The 15,994-nt window shown below is 46.7% G+C and overlaps 1 protein-coding gene across 1 annotated transcript in view; it reads right to left on the bottom strand.

Moving 5' to 3' along the window:
* The window catches only part of KCNN4 (potassium calcium-activated channel subfamily N member 4), a 53,466-nt gene that overhangs the window by 3,735 nt on the left and 33,737 nt on the right, over nucleotides 1–15,994 (bottom strand). Inside the window, exons 3-6 of the mRNA XM_018554632.1 lie at nucleotides 11,565–11,983; nucleotides 9,538–9,673; nucleotides 5,804–5,914; nucleotides 287–405 (exon numbers count right to left, since the gene is read on the bottom strand). Of these exons, the coding sequence (XP_018410134.1) occupies nucleotides 287–405; nucleotides 5,804–5,914; nucleotides 9,538–9,673; nucleotides 11,565–11,983 (785 nt within the window). The remainder of the gene's footprint in view (nucleotides 1–286; nucleotides 406–5,803; nucleotides 5,915–9,537; nucleotides 9,674–11,564; nucleotides 11,984–15,994) is intronic.

The raw sequence follows: 15,994 nt of genomic DNA, 5'->3' as shown, positions 1-15,994 counted from the left end.
TAATGCACTCATGATGTTGGTTTTGCAGAGCATTGCATGCATGCATCCTGGGTGTATTGTGCACATGTAATGCATTTTGGATGGTAGAGGCATCAAAACGTAAAAGCTGTTTGGAAAATAAAAAAACAGGATGACAATGTAATATAAAGTCCTATAAATATTATGGGGCAGATCTCCATATGCTTATCGTGTGTTGCTCTTTGTGCTTTCAGCTGCAGTATAAACCTTACTGGATGTACCAGCCCTTACTGAACAAAGAAGCCGATTCCCAGGAGGAAAGACTTACATGTGAATGGCCGCCAGCAGATCCCTCTGGTGCTGTCGTATTTTGGTGCTGTCCCGTTGCTTAGTGTGTTTGTGGAGCAGCCAGGCCTCTCCGAGCACATTCGCCGCCGCAGATTTAATCTACAAAAACAGGAGCGTTCACATCAGCTTACAGGGGTTATCCAGCTTTAGAGGACCTTTAAATTGGCCGACACCAATTATATATTTTTTTGCACGTTGAGTGTGTACATGCTGAGTGATGTGTCAGTGTAACACAGCCAGCTATGTATTACCTTCATTTGATTTTCTTACAGAAGGACAGCCACCATCTTTGTTCAGGTATCATGCAGGGTCACCATCTACTTCCTGGACTGAGATGCCGGCTCAGACATAATGTGGCATCACCACCCCTCGTTCCGATCAGAGAAAGCCTTATATTCATTCATACAAATATTAGGCATTCGCTAAATGACCACTGTGCCGAGTGAGTGACCACTGTGCCGAGTGAGTGACCACTGTGCCAAGTGAGTGACCACTGTGCCAAGTGAGTGACCACTGTGCAGAGTGGGTGGACCCCCCCTGTGTTTTCACAGCAAAGGGAAAGTCGCTCAGCAAAGCATAGTACAAGGACCCAGAAGATCTCTGTTAAACACTGGAGTATCTGCTGCTACTACAGTGTATTACAGGATGCCCGTGGCCACTCCCTGGGGTAATTTATATACATATTTACATTGGGCCAAGCTGGAACAATGTTAGTATTCATAAATGTTTATAGCTGGAGTCCAGCTTTTAGTGTTTAACAGATGTTGCAGAATTAAACCACCCGATGAGCGCTACGTTCCTGGGTCTGCACACCTGCTGCATCCATTATGAGGAGTTCCCACCATCACTGCACTGAGTTCTTTGGCCCATTACGAATTTTTCCCACCATCACTGTGCTGAGTTCTCAGGTCCGTATCCCTGCTGTGCCCTCTTATGAGGGGTTCCCACGATCCTTGCACCTTCCTGGGTCTATACACCTGTTGTGGCCAATATGAAGGGTTCCTGCCATCCATGTGCTGAGTTCCCGGGTCTATACACCTTATGTGGCCAATATGAGGGATTACCGCCATCCCTGTACTGGGTTCTTGGGTCTGTACAGCTGCTTTGCCCATTATGGGGGGGGGGTTGTTTTCCCACCATCCCTGCGACGCGTTATGGGTCTGCACACCTGCTGTGCCTGTTATGAGGAGTTCCCACTGTGCCTAAGATGAGTTCCTGGGTCTGCAGACCTGCTGTGCCCGTTATAACGAGTTCCCACCATCCCTGTGATGAGTTTCTTGGTCTGCACAACTGTTGTGCCCATTTTTAGGGGATTCCCACCATCGCTGTGCTGAGTGACTGGGTCTGTACACCTGCTGTGCCCATTATGAGGTGCTCCCACCATCCTTGTGCTGAGTTCCTGGGTCTGTACACCTGCTGTGGCCATAATGAGGGGTTCCAACCATCCCTGCACTGACCTCCTGTAGTGAGATGGGTCTGTACACCTGTTGTGGCCATAATGAGGGGTTCCAACCATCCCTGCACTGACTTCCTGTACTGAGATGGGTCTGTACACCTGTTGTGCCCATTATGTGGGGTTCCCACCATCTCTAAAACAGACAGTCAGGAACACCTGATACTCCCCGGTGAACAGGAAAGAGTTGGGAAGGGAGATCTCACTGTTAGAACAACCAAAGCCAGGGACTGACCCACCAGACTCCAGTTGTGTCTAAAATATCACTTTTCGGTGGGCTGGTCCTTAAACATTCCATATTTCTACAAATTTTAATGCAAAATTAATATTTCTTGACTTTAAATTTAAACCAAATCATTTTTGTTCTGATAGGATGTGAAACGTTTTTTTCCCCCCAGTTCTTATTACTGTCTGTATCTAAGTTGGGTAGACTTCCCTACACTCATTGTTTGATCACACAGGAAGTGAGAGGAATCACCCCGAGGGGTTACAGTCAGAACAAAAAAATCTGATGGAAGAATTCCGTCAGACTCTGGAGTTCTGCTTTCATGATCAATTCTTGCAAGTCTGTGGGTAGATTATAAACACGCAGTACATGTGAAGAATTCCGAATGTTTTGTATTCTGAGGAACAAGGAACAGAAGCAATGCAAAAAAAAAAAGAAATGCAGTCCTATAATAAAGCCCAAATGAACTTCCAGTTTAAATTGTCTTATGTCTCGTTCACACCTAGGCGTATTGCATATGCGCGTCTGTCGCGCGACCGTCGCGCGTTTCCGAAGGCTACTTGGCTGTATCCCAATGGAAACGCGCAACAAAACGGCCCAAAGTAGTACCTGTACCTTTTCAGGCGTGGGCCGTTTTGTAGCGCGTTAGGGACGGGCGGAAATACGCCAAGGTGGGAACGAGACCATTGAATACAATGAGATTTATATTTTTGAGCGTTTTGTAGAGCGTTCGTCGAGCGTAGAATGCGCTACAAAACGTTCAGGTGTGAACGAGGGCTAAGACATTTCCGGAGCATTGAAACAAAAGGTGTGCAAAGTCTAACAGCAAGTTTATATAGAAAGCAGCTATAGACTGAATAGAAAGGCATGCCCCCTGCCAGCATGCTGCATAGGAGGACGCTTGCTCTCTGTATGGAAGCAGTGGTCTCTCTGTAAAGGTTTGACATGCCCCCTTGCTGAGACAGACTTATAGTTCTCCAATCAGCAAAGCTCATACTGCCTGCTGATTGGAAAGATATATAGCTCTGAGGCAGCAGGGGGCAAGGCAGACATCTCAAAGAGATCACTGCTTCCACACAGAGAGCAAGGGTGTCTCCCTACAGAATGCTGGCAGGGGACAGACTTTTCTGCTCAGGCTGTGGCTACTTTTTTTGTAAGTGGGCTGTTTTACCTGCCAAAGGATTTGTATTTCTGTTTATCCAGTTTGGAGATTTTAAAAAGCTCTGCCACAAAGCACAGCCAGCCTGGTGACCCAACTCTTCTCTGCTGCAGTTAAGCAATATAGAGGGGCGTCCCGAGGCCGGGTGTTACCCTTAGCGGAGACCGGGTGACAACCCGCCGTGACGTCATTGAGCATGTGCAGCCATCTAATGACGCCTGCCGGTGGCCATGTTGGTGATGGACGCCGGCAGAGAGAGGAGGGGACGTTCACCCGGCAGGGTGAGGTATGTCGCCGGGTCCCCTCCTCTGACATGACTCACAGACATGACTCCCAGAGGCAGAAGCATTATAGGATTTATAGTTTTACCTCAGTTGAAGTGTCGAGGAAGCCTATGCAAGGGCGTCCGGAGGCCAGGTGTCACCTGGAATACCGGATGACACCCCCCTGTGACATCATCGCGCATGGGTGGCCATCTTATTGATAGAGAGGAGGGGACATTCACCTGGCGGGATAAGGTATGCCGCCAGGTCCCTTCCTCTCTCCTGACACAGTCGGGCTCTCGGTCCATGACCGAGTGCCCGACTTTTTAGAGGGGGTGGCACCAAAATGATTGTCAGTCATTTTGGTGTCACCCCTCCAATGGTGTCACCTGAGTGCAGGCTGCACCCCCCACACCTCCTTCGTGACGCCACTGGCAATAAAGCTTGGTCACCACCCTGCCCCCAGCATGTGACTGGACAGTGAGGGAGCAGCAGCCTCCTAACTCATCACATTCTCCTCCTCCTAGCTGGGTAGAGGACAGCGTCTCTTCAATTTACGATAATAGGTGAGCTTCTGTCCCGTTAAGTGCATAGCACTTTTCATAGTATGTCTTGAGGCCTCAAGGTTTTACTGCGGCTCATTATAAGACCCCTGAAAATGACTTTCCCTGGTGGATCTGCCTTACCAGGATTCATAAAGGTCCATTTTCCTGCATGGAAATCCAAATTGCTTCCTACGAGGAAGCTGAGGTCTTGTGGCCCGTCTATAATAAGAAACCAGAGGTCAAGCCCTGATTCTCGGCCTCCCAGCATTGTGTGACTATGAAATGCACCTTGGGGATCTGTAGGAGATCTGGAGATGGATAAAAAGTCTCCACTGCCTATATTAATAGAATGGCAAGGCCGTTGCCAGGAAGCCACTGCCACGCTGGGCCCCATTCAGAAAGAACTTTCCATAACGGCTTTGTTTTCACACAATGTCACCGTACCTGGGAATTTAACTCTGGAGGTCACAACATCTAGACACATCTCAGAGATTTGTGCAGACCTTCAGTATAGTCCATGAAATAGGGTTGCCACCTGTCCGGATTCAGCAGGACAGTCCAGGTTTTGAGTCCTATAAGTGCTGTGTCCGGGATTCAGGAAACAGCACATATAGGACTCAAAAACCGGACTGTCCAGGCAGGAGCGTCCCGAGGCCGGGTGTCAGCCGGAGCGGAGACCAGGTGACACCTCACAGTGACGTCATCATGCATGCTCAGTCATCTAATTGATGCCTGCCGGTGGCCATCTTGGTGATGGACGCCGGCAGAGAGAGGATGGGACGTTCAACCCACCGGGTCTCCTCCTCTCTCCTGCCACTGTCGGGCTCTTGGTCCATGACCGAGTGCCCGACTTTTTAGAGGGGGTGACACCAAAATGACTGTCGGACATTGACTGTCGGTCACCCCGTCCAATGGTGCCACCCGGGAGCGGGCAGCACCCCCCGTACCCCCTTTCTAATGCCACTGTGTCCAGGTGAATAAGGGACAGGTGGCAACCTTACCATGAAATGGGAAGTAGGCTCTTCCTGAGTGTTTCTCTTTACTGCTAATCACCTAGGTTTAGTTAATTAACTCTTCTGGGGAGCTTGCTTAAAAGTGGATGGGTGGCCAGAAATCCTTGACCACCACTTTATAATACCCAACACCCTCTAGCCAATGACCTCATCAATAAAAAAAGAACTCTATATGGCCCAAATACTTACCTGTGTCAGCGGTCATGTGATGCAAATCTTCTTTTCTGGACGGGAGTAAGAGGGTTTTCTTTGAGTGCCCACATGGCTGCCTGATGATGTGGACACTTCCAGTTGGGTTGGGTCCTTCACAAAGTCTTGAAGACACCAGCTGAGGCATGATGGCATTATAACGATGGGTGGCATTAAAACTAGTCAACACAATAGGTCACCAGTCTTTGCTCCTTGAGGAGCCACGATGGAGGGACATGTGATGGTGTACTCAGGTGACTAAAGAAAGGGCTTTTAAAAAGTTAGTGGGGTGGGTAGGTGGACAAGTATTGCAGGACATTTTATCGGAGATGGGCTGTAAAGCTAAACAGGTAAACACACAGTTGAATACATATAAGGGAGCTGCCATACCAGTCAAAGGATGTCCAGCCAGTCTTGAGATTTATGCAGCCGAGCCAGACAGCACAGGCAGCCTGGTGACCTGACTTTTCTCTGATGCAGCTATGCAATACAGCCTGGTCAGTTCCCCGCCCCTAGCCTGTGATTGGACAGTCAAAGAGCAGCAGAACAGTACCCAGCCCTGTTTATTGCATTAGAAGCTTGTAAAGATTCAGTTGCACATTTTTTATTTGTGATTTGTTTGCTTAGGACACAATGAGGAAAGGAGTACCTGCTTCATGTAGTGTATGTCCTTCATAAAGTTGTGTACGTGCTTTTCAGCCTTGGTGAACTCCAGTTTCTGAGCAGCTACAGCGACTATGAGAGCTGTACACCCGACTCCCTGGAACAAAAATAAAAAGGCACAGTGAGTCATCCCATAGGCAAGGGCTGGCCTGCCGTTAGAAGATGGCAGGGCAGGTTTTGTTTTTAAAAGCCAACCCCACCCATAGGTGGTATTTTAGTTTCGTGTGGTTGGTGTCAAGTTGATATATATCCTGTATATAATATATCTATACTTTATATATTTTACAAAATGCCAATGAATCATCACACAATGGAGCCAATACCCAAAACACTCCCTAATATCAAAGTCCAAGCTCTCGCCTATGACTAACTGGCATAGTACATACTTGGTAGGTCAATGACTCATTCTAGTGATTCCAGACATAAGATTCAGAATATGCGTGTATACACACACCATGCGGTGTTTTGAAGCATGTACTTATGAGCGTGATTATGGTAATATGCCAGGGGTGTAGTCTGCACATGCTCTCTATGGGGGTTTTGTGCCATATTCGTGCCATTCAAGGTTGTAAATCTTTGTGGTGGCACATCCATAGGCGTGTGCAGCCTATTGCATTAGGGTGTGCACTAGGGCTGGTAATGATTAAAATTTTCCTGTTCGATTAATCAAAATGTTTTAAAATCGATTAATCGATTAATTTCGATTAATTATAACGCACATGCAGATCCAACTACATTGGCCTATACACATACAGCACTGAAGTAATAAAATGAGCTAGGATCACACTAATCCAGCACGTTATTAATCTCACGTGCCCCACTCAATATGGCCGCCGCTTGAGTGGGGCAACTCAGAATAATAACGTGCTGGATTAGTGTGATCCTAGTTAATTTTATTACTTCATTGCTCTGCTGTATGTGTATAGGCCAATGCCAGGGATCCCAACCTGAAATAAGCAATTTCAGGGAGGTGTCCCTCTCATTTCAGGGAGGTGCGCTCTCCCCCCCCATCCGCGGAGGGGGGAGTTAGGGGGGCTGGGAGAGAGCACCCCCCTGAAATGATGGCAGATAGCACAGGAAGCAATAGCTTCTTTGCTATCTGCAGACTTTTTTTTTATTTTTTTTAGTATTCTGCCAGTTGCAGTTGTCAGAATAATAAAAAAAAGGCATAAGAATGCACAGCTAGATTCCTATTGGCTATTGCACTTTGCAATCGCCAATAGCAAACTAGCTAATGCACCTGCCCCCTGCTGCTTTCAATCACAAGAAGAGGACCTGATAGAAAAATTCAGGTCCCCCTCTGCTGATTGACAGCAGCAGAGGGCGGGTGCATTAGCTAGTTTGCTATTGGCTATTGCAAAGTGCAATAGCCAATAGGAATCTAGCTATGCAATCGTATGCCTTTTTTTGTCTTTTCTGACTGACGGTCAGGCCGCGGCTCCCGATGTCCGAAAAGAAAAAAAGATTGCAGGGAAAGGTTTAATCTGCTCGATTGAGCAGATTAAACCTTTCCGGTAAAAAGTGTTTCTCTACCGGGCGGCCGGGAGAGTTGTTCACCGGATCTCCGACGGAAGACCCGGAAGCCGGCGGAGAGGTGAGTACGGATCAAAAGAACTTTGATCGATCAAAAAAATTCACGATTAATCAAGGGAGGCACACAAAAGTACAAACACACACATATACTGTATATATATATTACATACATGCATACACAGACCTGAGGCAGCCCGGGTTCCCAGCTCTTCAACTGTCCCTTACATTTTCCAGTAGGGTTGCAGTAATGAAGCAGGGAGCCTGGCAAGTGGTCATGTGACCACTTTCCCGGCTTCCTGATTGCATGGGAAGCCTGGGAGGCTGCAGCTATGCTCCCTCACAGCTTCCCAGGCACTGAGAACTGTGGCTGTTATGTGAGGAATGTAAGTGGCAAGTGCTGCTGTGCTCTGTATTGCTGAGCCGGTCACAGGGAGATCTTTGTGATCTTTCCACCGGTTCAGTGACTAAAAACACCTACTGTTGTGCGTCCGGTGTTGTCCTCAGGTAGGGTTGCCACCTTTTCTTCAAGCAAAATCTGAACACTCTAGAGCTGCATGGAAATTTGTTTTGAGAATATACAGGAGAGACAATCAGGAGAAAGAGTGAGGAGAGACAGCCAGGAGAGAGAGAGAGAGAGAGGAGAGAGACAGCCAGGAGAACAAGGAGAGACAGCCAGGAGAGAGAGAGAGGAGAGACAGCCAGGAGAGAGAGAGGAGAGGCAGCCGGGAGAGAGAGGAGAGACAGCCAGGAGAGAGAGTGAGGAGAGACAGCCAGGAGAGAGAGAGAGAGAGGCGAGACAGCCAGGAGAGAGAGAGGAGAGACAGCCGGGAGAGAGAGGAGAGACAGCCAGGAGAGAGCGAAGAGCGACAGCCAGGAGAGAGAGAGAGGAGAGACAGCCAGGAGAGAGAGAGGAGAGACAGCCGGGTGAGAGAGGAGAGAAAGCCAAGAGAGTGTGCCCTTCAAGACTTATCTGCACCCTGTGTTTCAGACACCTCCTTGCTCCCCGAGTTCCAGTGTCCCGTGGCTCCTCCATGCACTCAATTTGGAACACCAGGACCCCGTGGTTGCCCCAGTCTGCCTGACATTGTCACATCTTGTGTCCAGGTTTTAGCTGGCCTGAAACCCGAGCACAGCACATACAGGACTCAAAACCCGGACTGTCCGGGTGAATCCCAGACAAGTGGCAACCCTACGCTCGGGGTGATTAAGGTGTGCCTAGTGTACCATGCACACACCTATGAGTGCATCTCTGCAGGACATGCACATTTTCTCATGTTCTATCCCTTTAAAAGCACTGCATGTACGGAAGAATACCTGTTACATAGTTGACTACTTACACAGGCAGGTCGAAAAAAAGACATTACCACTGAGTTAGTCTTCCAGAAATCCAATGAGTTCCTGACTTCCCATTTGAGACAATGCCTCTGCTGCACTGAAATCCCAACCAACATTGTCAGCCCTGCCTGACATAGGTCCTCTCCCTTTGTTTGACCCCCACCCTCGTTGGAACCAGCTTCAGCATACCTACCTTTTTCAAGTGATCTTGACCCATTGATGTCACAGGTCCTCTTTGCTCCCTTCTTCCACCTCCGGCAGTGGGTGGATTCTAAATGCTACAGATGTACAGCCCTATGTAATAAAGTGGCACTGCTCTATGCAGTAGCCCCCTGTGAGGAAGTGGGTTGTGTAATGCTGGACATCATGCAAACCAGAAGCAGCTCTGCATTGCTGGATTTGCGAGTCTGTGGGGGATCAGGTGAGTAGAATATCTGGACCTGCTTACTTATTTTTATAAGAGGCTGAAAAGGCATTTTTTTAAAATGTTTATGCCTAAGCTGGAGCTGGGATTTTATATTACCATGATGTATTTTAATAAAAGAAACAACCTTTTCCATAAATAATAATAATTATAATAATAATTTATAATTTAAAAAAAAAAAACATCTATGGTGGAGGCCAACACAGACATTTCCTCCTCTTCCACAGGGCTACCATTCTTTAGTAAGACTAGTGGCAGGAAGCTAATCCTAAAAAAACAATTGGGTATATTTAAGATCAAATGATAAGATGTTTCTAATATCAAATATTTGGTAAAGCAAAATCATCTAAACAATAACTTCACCCTCCTGGTGGTGCCCACATCTTTCCTGAATCCCTGTGCCCTTTCCAACCGCTCCTTGGTCTCACCATGACTCCGGTGAACAGGCACACCATCTTGCCACAGACGCTATGCGGCACCATGTCCCCATAGCCGATGGTCAGGAAAGTGATTGGGATGAGCCACATGGTGTCTGTCATATTACTGCTTTCAGGAGAATTTCCCCTGCCAAGAGAGAAGGAGGGTATTATTTACAATATTGTTGTAGTATAGCACTGTACATATTATGCCGTACACAAGACCATTAGATCACATAAATACATTCACATTGTTATACATTATCTACACCAGGGGTGTCAAACTCAATTTAATCGTGGGCCGCATCAACATTATGGTTGCCCTCAAAGGTATCTGTAAGACTATATAAATGTATCTAATCTTTACCATAATTGCCTCTGCATTCGATTATCACTGGTTTTAGTAATAACTTAATACCTAGATCTGAAAGTAGTAGTCTAGGAAATGGCCTGGTGGGCCGGATTTGGCCACTGGGCCTTGAGTTTGACAGTTTTTGATTATCACCCAAACTCTATATAAGTATGTGGCAGCAGAGGGCGGGTGCAGCCATCCAATTTATTGCATTTAGGTGCCCCAATTAAGGGTACTGTAAATGCTACAGCATAGGAGACTTGTTGGACAATTGTGTGCTTCCAACCTTGTTGTAACAGTTTGGTGAAGGTCCTTTTCTGTTCCAGCATGACTGTGCCCATGTATCCATAAAGACATGGTTTGATGAGTTTGGAGTGCAGGAACTCGAGTGGACTGCAAACACCCCAGAACTCAATCCTACCAAACACCTTTGGGATGAACTAGAATGTCAGATTCCATGTTTCAGTCCAAAGTAAAGCTTTTATCATTGCTATTCCGACCGAAACACTTTTTAGATGAACTGGAACACCAGTTGTGAGCCAAGTTTGTTTTTTTGGCCAACATCAGTACTTGACCTCACAAATTATTTTGTTGCTGAATGGGCAGATGTTCCCACTGACACACTACAACATCTATATGGAAAGCCCTATCAGAAAAGTGAAGGCTGTTATAGCTGTGGGAGTAGCAATACCATATTAATGCTCATGCTTTTTAATGAGATGTGCAACTAGCTCATATAGGTGTGATGGTCAAGCGTAGGGTTGCCACCTGTCCGGAATTTACCCGGACAGTCCGCTTTTTGAGTCCTGTGTCCGGGTTTCAGGCCAGCTGAGACCCGGACACAAGACACTAACTGCCAATGTGGAACTTTAAATTTCTTGACGGATGTGGCTGCCTGAGGTCCCGCTTTTGATGGGGACCTTGGCAGCCCTCCTGTGAGCCGCAGGCACCTGTAAACAGGCGCCAGCCTGCACATCTCCTCCTCCGTCTTCCTGTAACCACACTGCCTGCCTCCAGACCCCTGCTGAGACACCGCACAGCCTGCACAGCACTCCTGAAAGCCTGCATAGCCCACCTGAGACCCCTCACAGCCACCTGAGAGCCTGCATAGCCCACCTGAGAGCTCACATAGGCAACCTGAGAGTGCACATAGCCCACCTGAGAGCCCGCATAGCCCCCCTGAGAGCCTGCATAGCCCACCTGAGAGCCTGCATAGCCCACCTGAGAGCCTACAGAGTCCACCTGAGAGCCCGCACAGCCCTGGTGAGAGCCTGCACAAGCGACCTGAGACCCTGGGATATCAGGGCACCACCCCGGAACAACACAGAGTATGTAGCATCATATTACCTTGTATTGTTGTATAATGTATTCCTGGGATTTGTAATCCTCTATAGGTCTCTGGTCGGTCTCCTTACTCCCTCCCCTGGCTGCCTCTCCTCGCTCTCTTCTCTATACTCTCAAACATTTTTTTTTTTAAATGGCCGTGCATTTAGAGTGTTCGGGTTTCACTTGAAGAAAAGGTGGCAACCCTAGTCAAGTGTCACACCTACTGTATATGAGCTTCTGTACTTACAGGAACCTTGCGTTGCTACCTGTTAGAAGACACTTTTAGTTTATGTGCTTCATTTTTATAGCAGTTTTAACTGAATAGGATGAAATTTAATTAAGCAAATTCAACACTTCTCACCTCTCACACACGGACAAGATCCAGGAGGAGACGACCCACAGGCTGATGGTCAACGTGAGCAGAACTCGGCCTGGACAGGTGTTCATGAGGATCTTTATGACAAACGGATACTGAAATTTGATTTTATTGAGGGACCCTATACTCCGATAAGAGGCGTCTACCAGCACCTTGCTGTGGAGCAGTACAGTCCTAGGTAATAGGTAGACCCGTAAGAACATCAAGATGGACAAGAAAATATCCAGGTTGCTGAGAAAGATCATAGGCTCCTTGAGAGAGTTTGACCCTCCCTGTCCTTGGCAATGCTGTTCATAGGGGAACGGATGGATGGCACAAACGGCGATTTCCACTAAAATCCAGACAGATTTCTTGGCATTGACAGCAATCCGCCAGTCCACCAGAGAGTTGTCGTTCATGAAGACCTGTGAGATGTACAAATCAATGACATTATTATTATTATCCTACATGGCTTTAACATAATTATATGCTTGCTTTTCTATATTGTTGTTATTGTTTTTTATGTATAGAAATTTGTAGGTTAGCCATGGAGGTCTCTGTGGCTTAGTATGACCAATGACTTGCTGCTTAACAACTTTTGAGATAAGATATCTGCCACACAGGGAGTGTATTGATTTTTATAAGTTATCTAGTTCACAGATTTGAATTCTGAAGAGGTGCAGTAAAGCACAACCACTGCAGAACCAGAGTATGTAATAAGCAAATATGGCTGCCTTGTGTACACATGTAACTCCAAACTATACAAAGATACAACTGCTGTTAAGATACAACATGTAACAGACACATTTATAAAGTGATCTATATCAATCTAATCCAGTGGCGTAACTATAGCCATAGCAGGTGCCCAGGTGGCTGCAATGGGGCCTGAGGATGGGAGGGGGCCCCATTAGGTTGCAAGTGTAGGGCTGGTTATGGTTGCAGTTGATGACAACTCTAATCCCTGCAAAGTCTATAGTGTAAATATGACTTCAGGTGCACAAGAGGAGTCTTTGGGATCTCGGCATCATTACTTACAGCTTAGAGAAAAGTCATTGGGGCCCTCCCCCATCACATTTTTTCTATGGGGCCACGTGATCTGTAGTTACGGCTCTGATCTAATCTCTTTTATATGATTTGCCAAAAATATATACAGGTGAAACTCGAATAATTAGAATATCGTGCAAAGTTCATTTATTTCACTAATGCAACTTAAAAGGTGAAACTAATATATGAGATAGACTCATTACATGCAAAGCAAGATCATTCAAGCTGTGATTTGTCATAATTGTGATGATTATGGCTTACAGCTCATGAAAACCCCAAGAACCCCAAATCCACAATCTCAGAAAATGAGAATATTACATGCAATCAATAAAACAAGGATTGTATATAGAACAATATCGGACCTCTGAAAAGTACAAGCATGCATATGTACTCAGTACTTGGTTTGGTCCCCTCTTGCAGCAATTACTGCCATTACTTTTGCACAATATTCTAATTATTCGAGTTTCACCTGTAAATGGCTAGACTTTCTTTTTAAAGCAAACCTGTCATACATTTTAAACTTTAAAGTATATTGCTATTAAAGGAGAACTATGAGGTGAGTGCTTTTCACTCACCTCATAGTTCTAGCCGACCTGTGAGAATGAGACTGTCATTCTCAGGTCGGCTCAGTAGATCGGGAGGTTAGCAAACACATACCGGCGTTCGCTCACTTCTCGAGAGAGCCGTGACAGGGGAGGGGCTGGATTCCCCGCTCCGATCCTCCAGCGCTGACTTGGCGGAACGGACGAGGGAGGGTGCGGGTACAGCTGGCTCTGCCTCTAGATAGGCAGAGCCGGCTGTCACTCACGCAGCAGGGCGGATCCAGACATAATTGTCGGGATCCGCTTCAGCTGCGGCGTCTCATCTTGGGGTGACGGGAGGACGCTAGTTTGTGTCCTCCCGTTACCCTAAGGAGAACTATGGGGAAAAGCCCTAACCCCATAGTTCTCCTTTATACAGCCAACTCATTTCAGGGGTTCAAAGGTTCCCTCTTCCACAGGGATACAAAATAAATGCAAAATTGGTACAAAAATGGATGTAGAAGAACAGCCAATTATGTTATACATTGTATCACATTGTGTATTGATTATGCGTATGATAATTAGCTTGAGGCAGATAAGTGAAATCTATTTCTTATATTAGGTTTTACATCCTGGTCATACATTACAAGAATAACCCAAAAAGGGACACCAAATAAATGGACTTTTTTGGTACACAAGAAGAGGTTTTCTTGGATGACAAAATGTCCAATTATTTGAAGTTCCCTTTTGGGTTCTTTTTGTAATTTACTGTTTGTAACATAATTGGATCAGTGTAGGATTTTGCATTTCTACAACCAATTATGTTCTATTTGGGTTCTATCCCTTCCCCGCTCCATCCAAAACTAAACAGATTATTCTTCTTACAGGCTCTTTCACCCCTGAGGCTCGCAGCCTTTTAGAATATACTTAATCAGATTTAGCTAGAGCAAGGAAGATATGGCATTGCCCTATCAAAGCACACACTACAAGCCCATAGGTGCGGCTGCCTGCACCATCCCAGCAACCACTAAATACAATATGTTTATACTACAAGCTGTTTATACCATGCGCCCATCCTCAATAATGCAATACAGACGGCATAAGCTGAACACAGACTGAGTGACGCATCCGTGAAAAGTAATCCTCCTGCCAAAATACCTTTCTGTGCCTCAGGATCGGGTGGAATGAGTAAAAAGCAACAGTAGGGTTTGAGTCACAGGGAAGGACTTCCGTTATTTGGAGCTAATGTGGAAAGGATTCCTATGACAGATCATGGTGGCCTTTAGAAATGTCTGCTGTATTTGTATCAGAATAATGCACAGTGTAATAGCATGCTCCAATCAAAGAGGAAATTTCACCCGATGCTCATAGGTTACACTCAATGGGCTTTTTTTTCAACTATGATTTCATATCCGCATTTGGCTATCTGTATAAAAAATTATATTTAGCAAATAGTTTATTATATGGTGCATCCATGATGCTAGGTTTACAAAGCACGCCGTGCATAGCACAGCACAGGCTATATGTCGATATATTAAACCAAATCTTGCATTTTTTCCCATTTAGGACCATTCTTAGCAGTGTATACCTTTCTTCGTTCCCTGACAAGCCAGGTTCTTCCTTATAAGATGGTTCACATTCTGGACCCTCTCAGCCCCTCTGGCTGAGAGTCCTGAGTGCCAAAGGAAACATACTACACCATGGCATTGCCATGCACTGCCACTATATACAGTATATACTGTATATCCATATACACACATAGTATATATCAGGGCTCAAAATTTCAAGTCCTGAGCTACTAGCCAGGCCTTAAGAGTTACTCGCCACCAGTCGCCCCACCTGACCCCTACCGTGCCCCGCCCTTAACTCCGCCAGGTCAGTGGTGTGACACAGAGAACAGAGATCAGTAACAATGCAGAGTGCAGAGGCCAGTCGGGTGATGCAGAGTACAGAGGCCAGCAGTGTAATGCAGAAAAAAGCAATGTATCCTCCATGTCCCAGGTGTCCTGCTTCTCCCGTGCTGTCCTTCCAGCCAGTAGCAGCTCTGCAGTCTTCCTCCCAGCCTATGGCAGCTGAGGTGGGCGGAGGAAGCTGCAGGATCCGGTGTTCTATCGAAAGCTCCAACTCATTGAGATCTCTAACTACCTCTGGTGCTCAGAAACACTGGAGCTCTGTGCAGTGAGCTTTCGATAGAACACCAGAGTGAGGACAGCTACAGTGCGGCACTGATTCTACTCCTTCAACAGCAGCGATCGCCGTGTCAGTTCTCTCTTCTCATCAGCCGCTGCCGCTATAGAGCGGCCGAGGAGCAGCGGTGTATTTAGGTTTCGTGCTGCCCTAGGCAAGACGAAACTTGGCACCCACCCCCAAAATCTAAATTTGTTCCACCTCTTCCTGTTCAAGACATTTTGCATAACCTGTCAAGTCACTGGATACAGCTTCTGACAGATTGCGCTATTAGGCATCATTCACACTGCTTAAAGTCGGCCCGTACAGATCCGTGGGACGTGCACGGACGTATCGGGCCGTTCCCGGGAAGGACAGGCTGCTGCGTGTGATTTGTACGCAGCAGCCTGTTCTTCTCTATGGGAGGATGCGGCCGTACGCTCAACTGAACTGCACATTTGCACGGGTGCGGATGTCCATACTAATACGCAGACAGGATGGATCCTATCTGCATCCGAGCACGGACACCTGCACCCGGACGGATGTGTATGGGCCAACTCTAAGCAGTGTGAATGAGGCCTTAGTGTTGCAGGGAAGGCGGGGTCTCAGATGGGCTGTAAAGGATCTCTGGTGGGCTCTGCAGGGTGCCAGGCTGAGACCACCATAGACCCTGCACATTCCAACATAGATCTTGCACTGCCCACC

Source organism: Nanorana parkeri, unplaced genomic scaffold, assembly GCF_000935625.1.
Source record: "Nanorana parkeri isolate BGI_ZX_2015 unplaced genomic scaffold, ASM93562v1 scaffold166, whole genome shotgun sequence".
Lineage (NCBI taxonomy): Eukaryota > Metazoa > Chordata > Amphibia > Anura > Dicroglossidae > Nanorana > Nanorana parkeri.
This window is presented reverse-complemented; position numbering and strand designations above follow the sequence as displayed.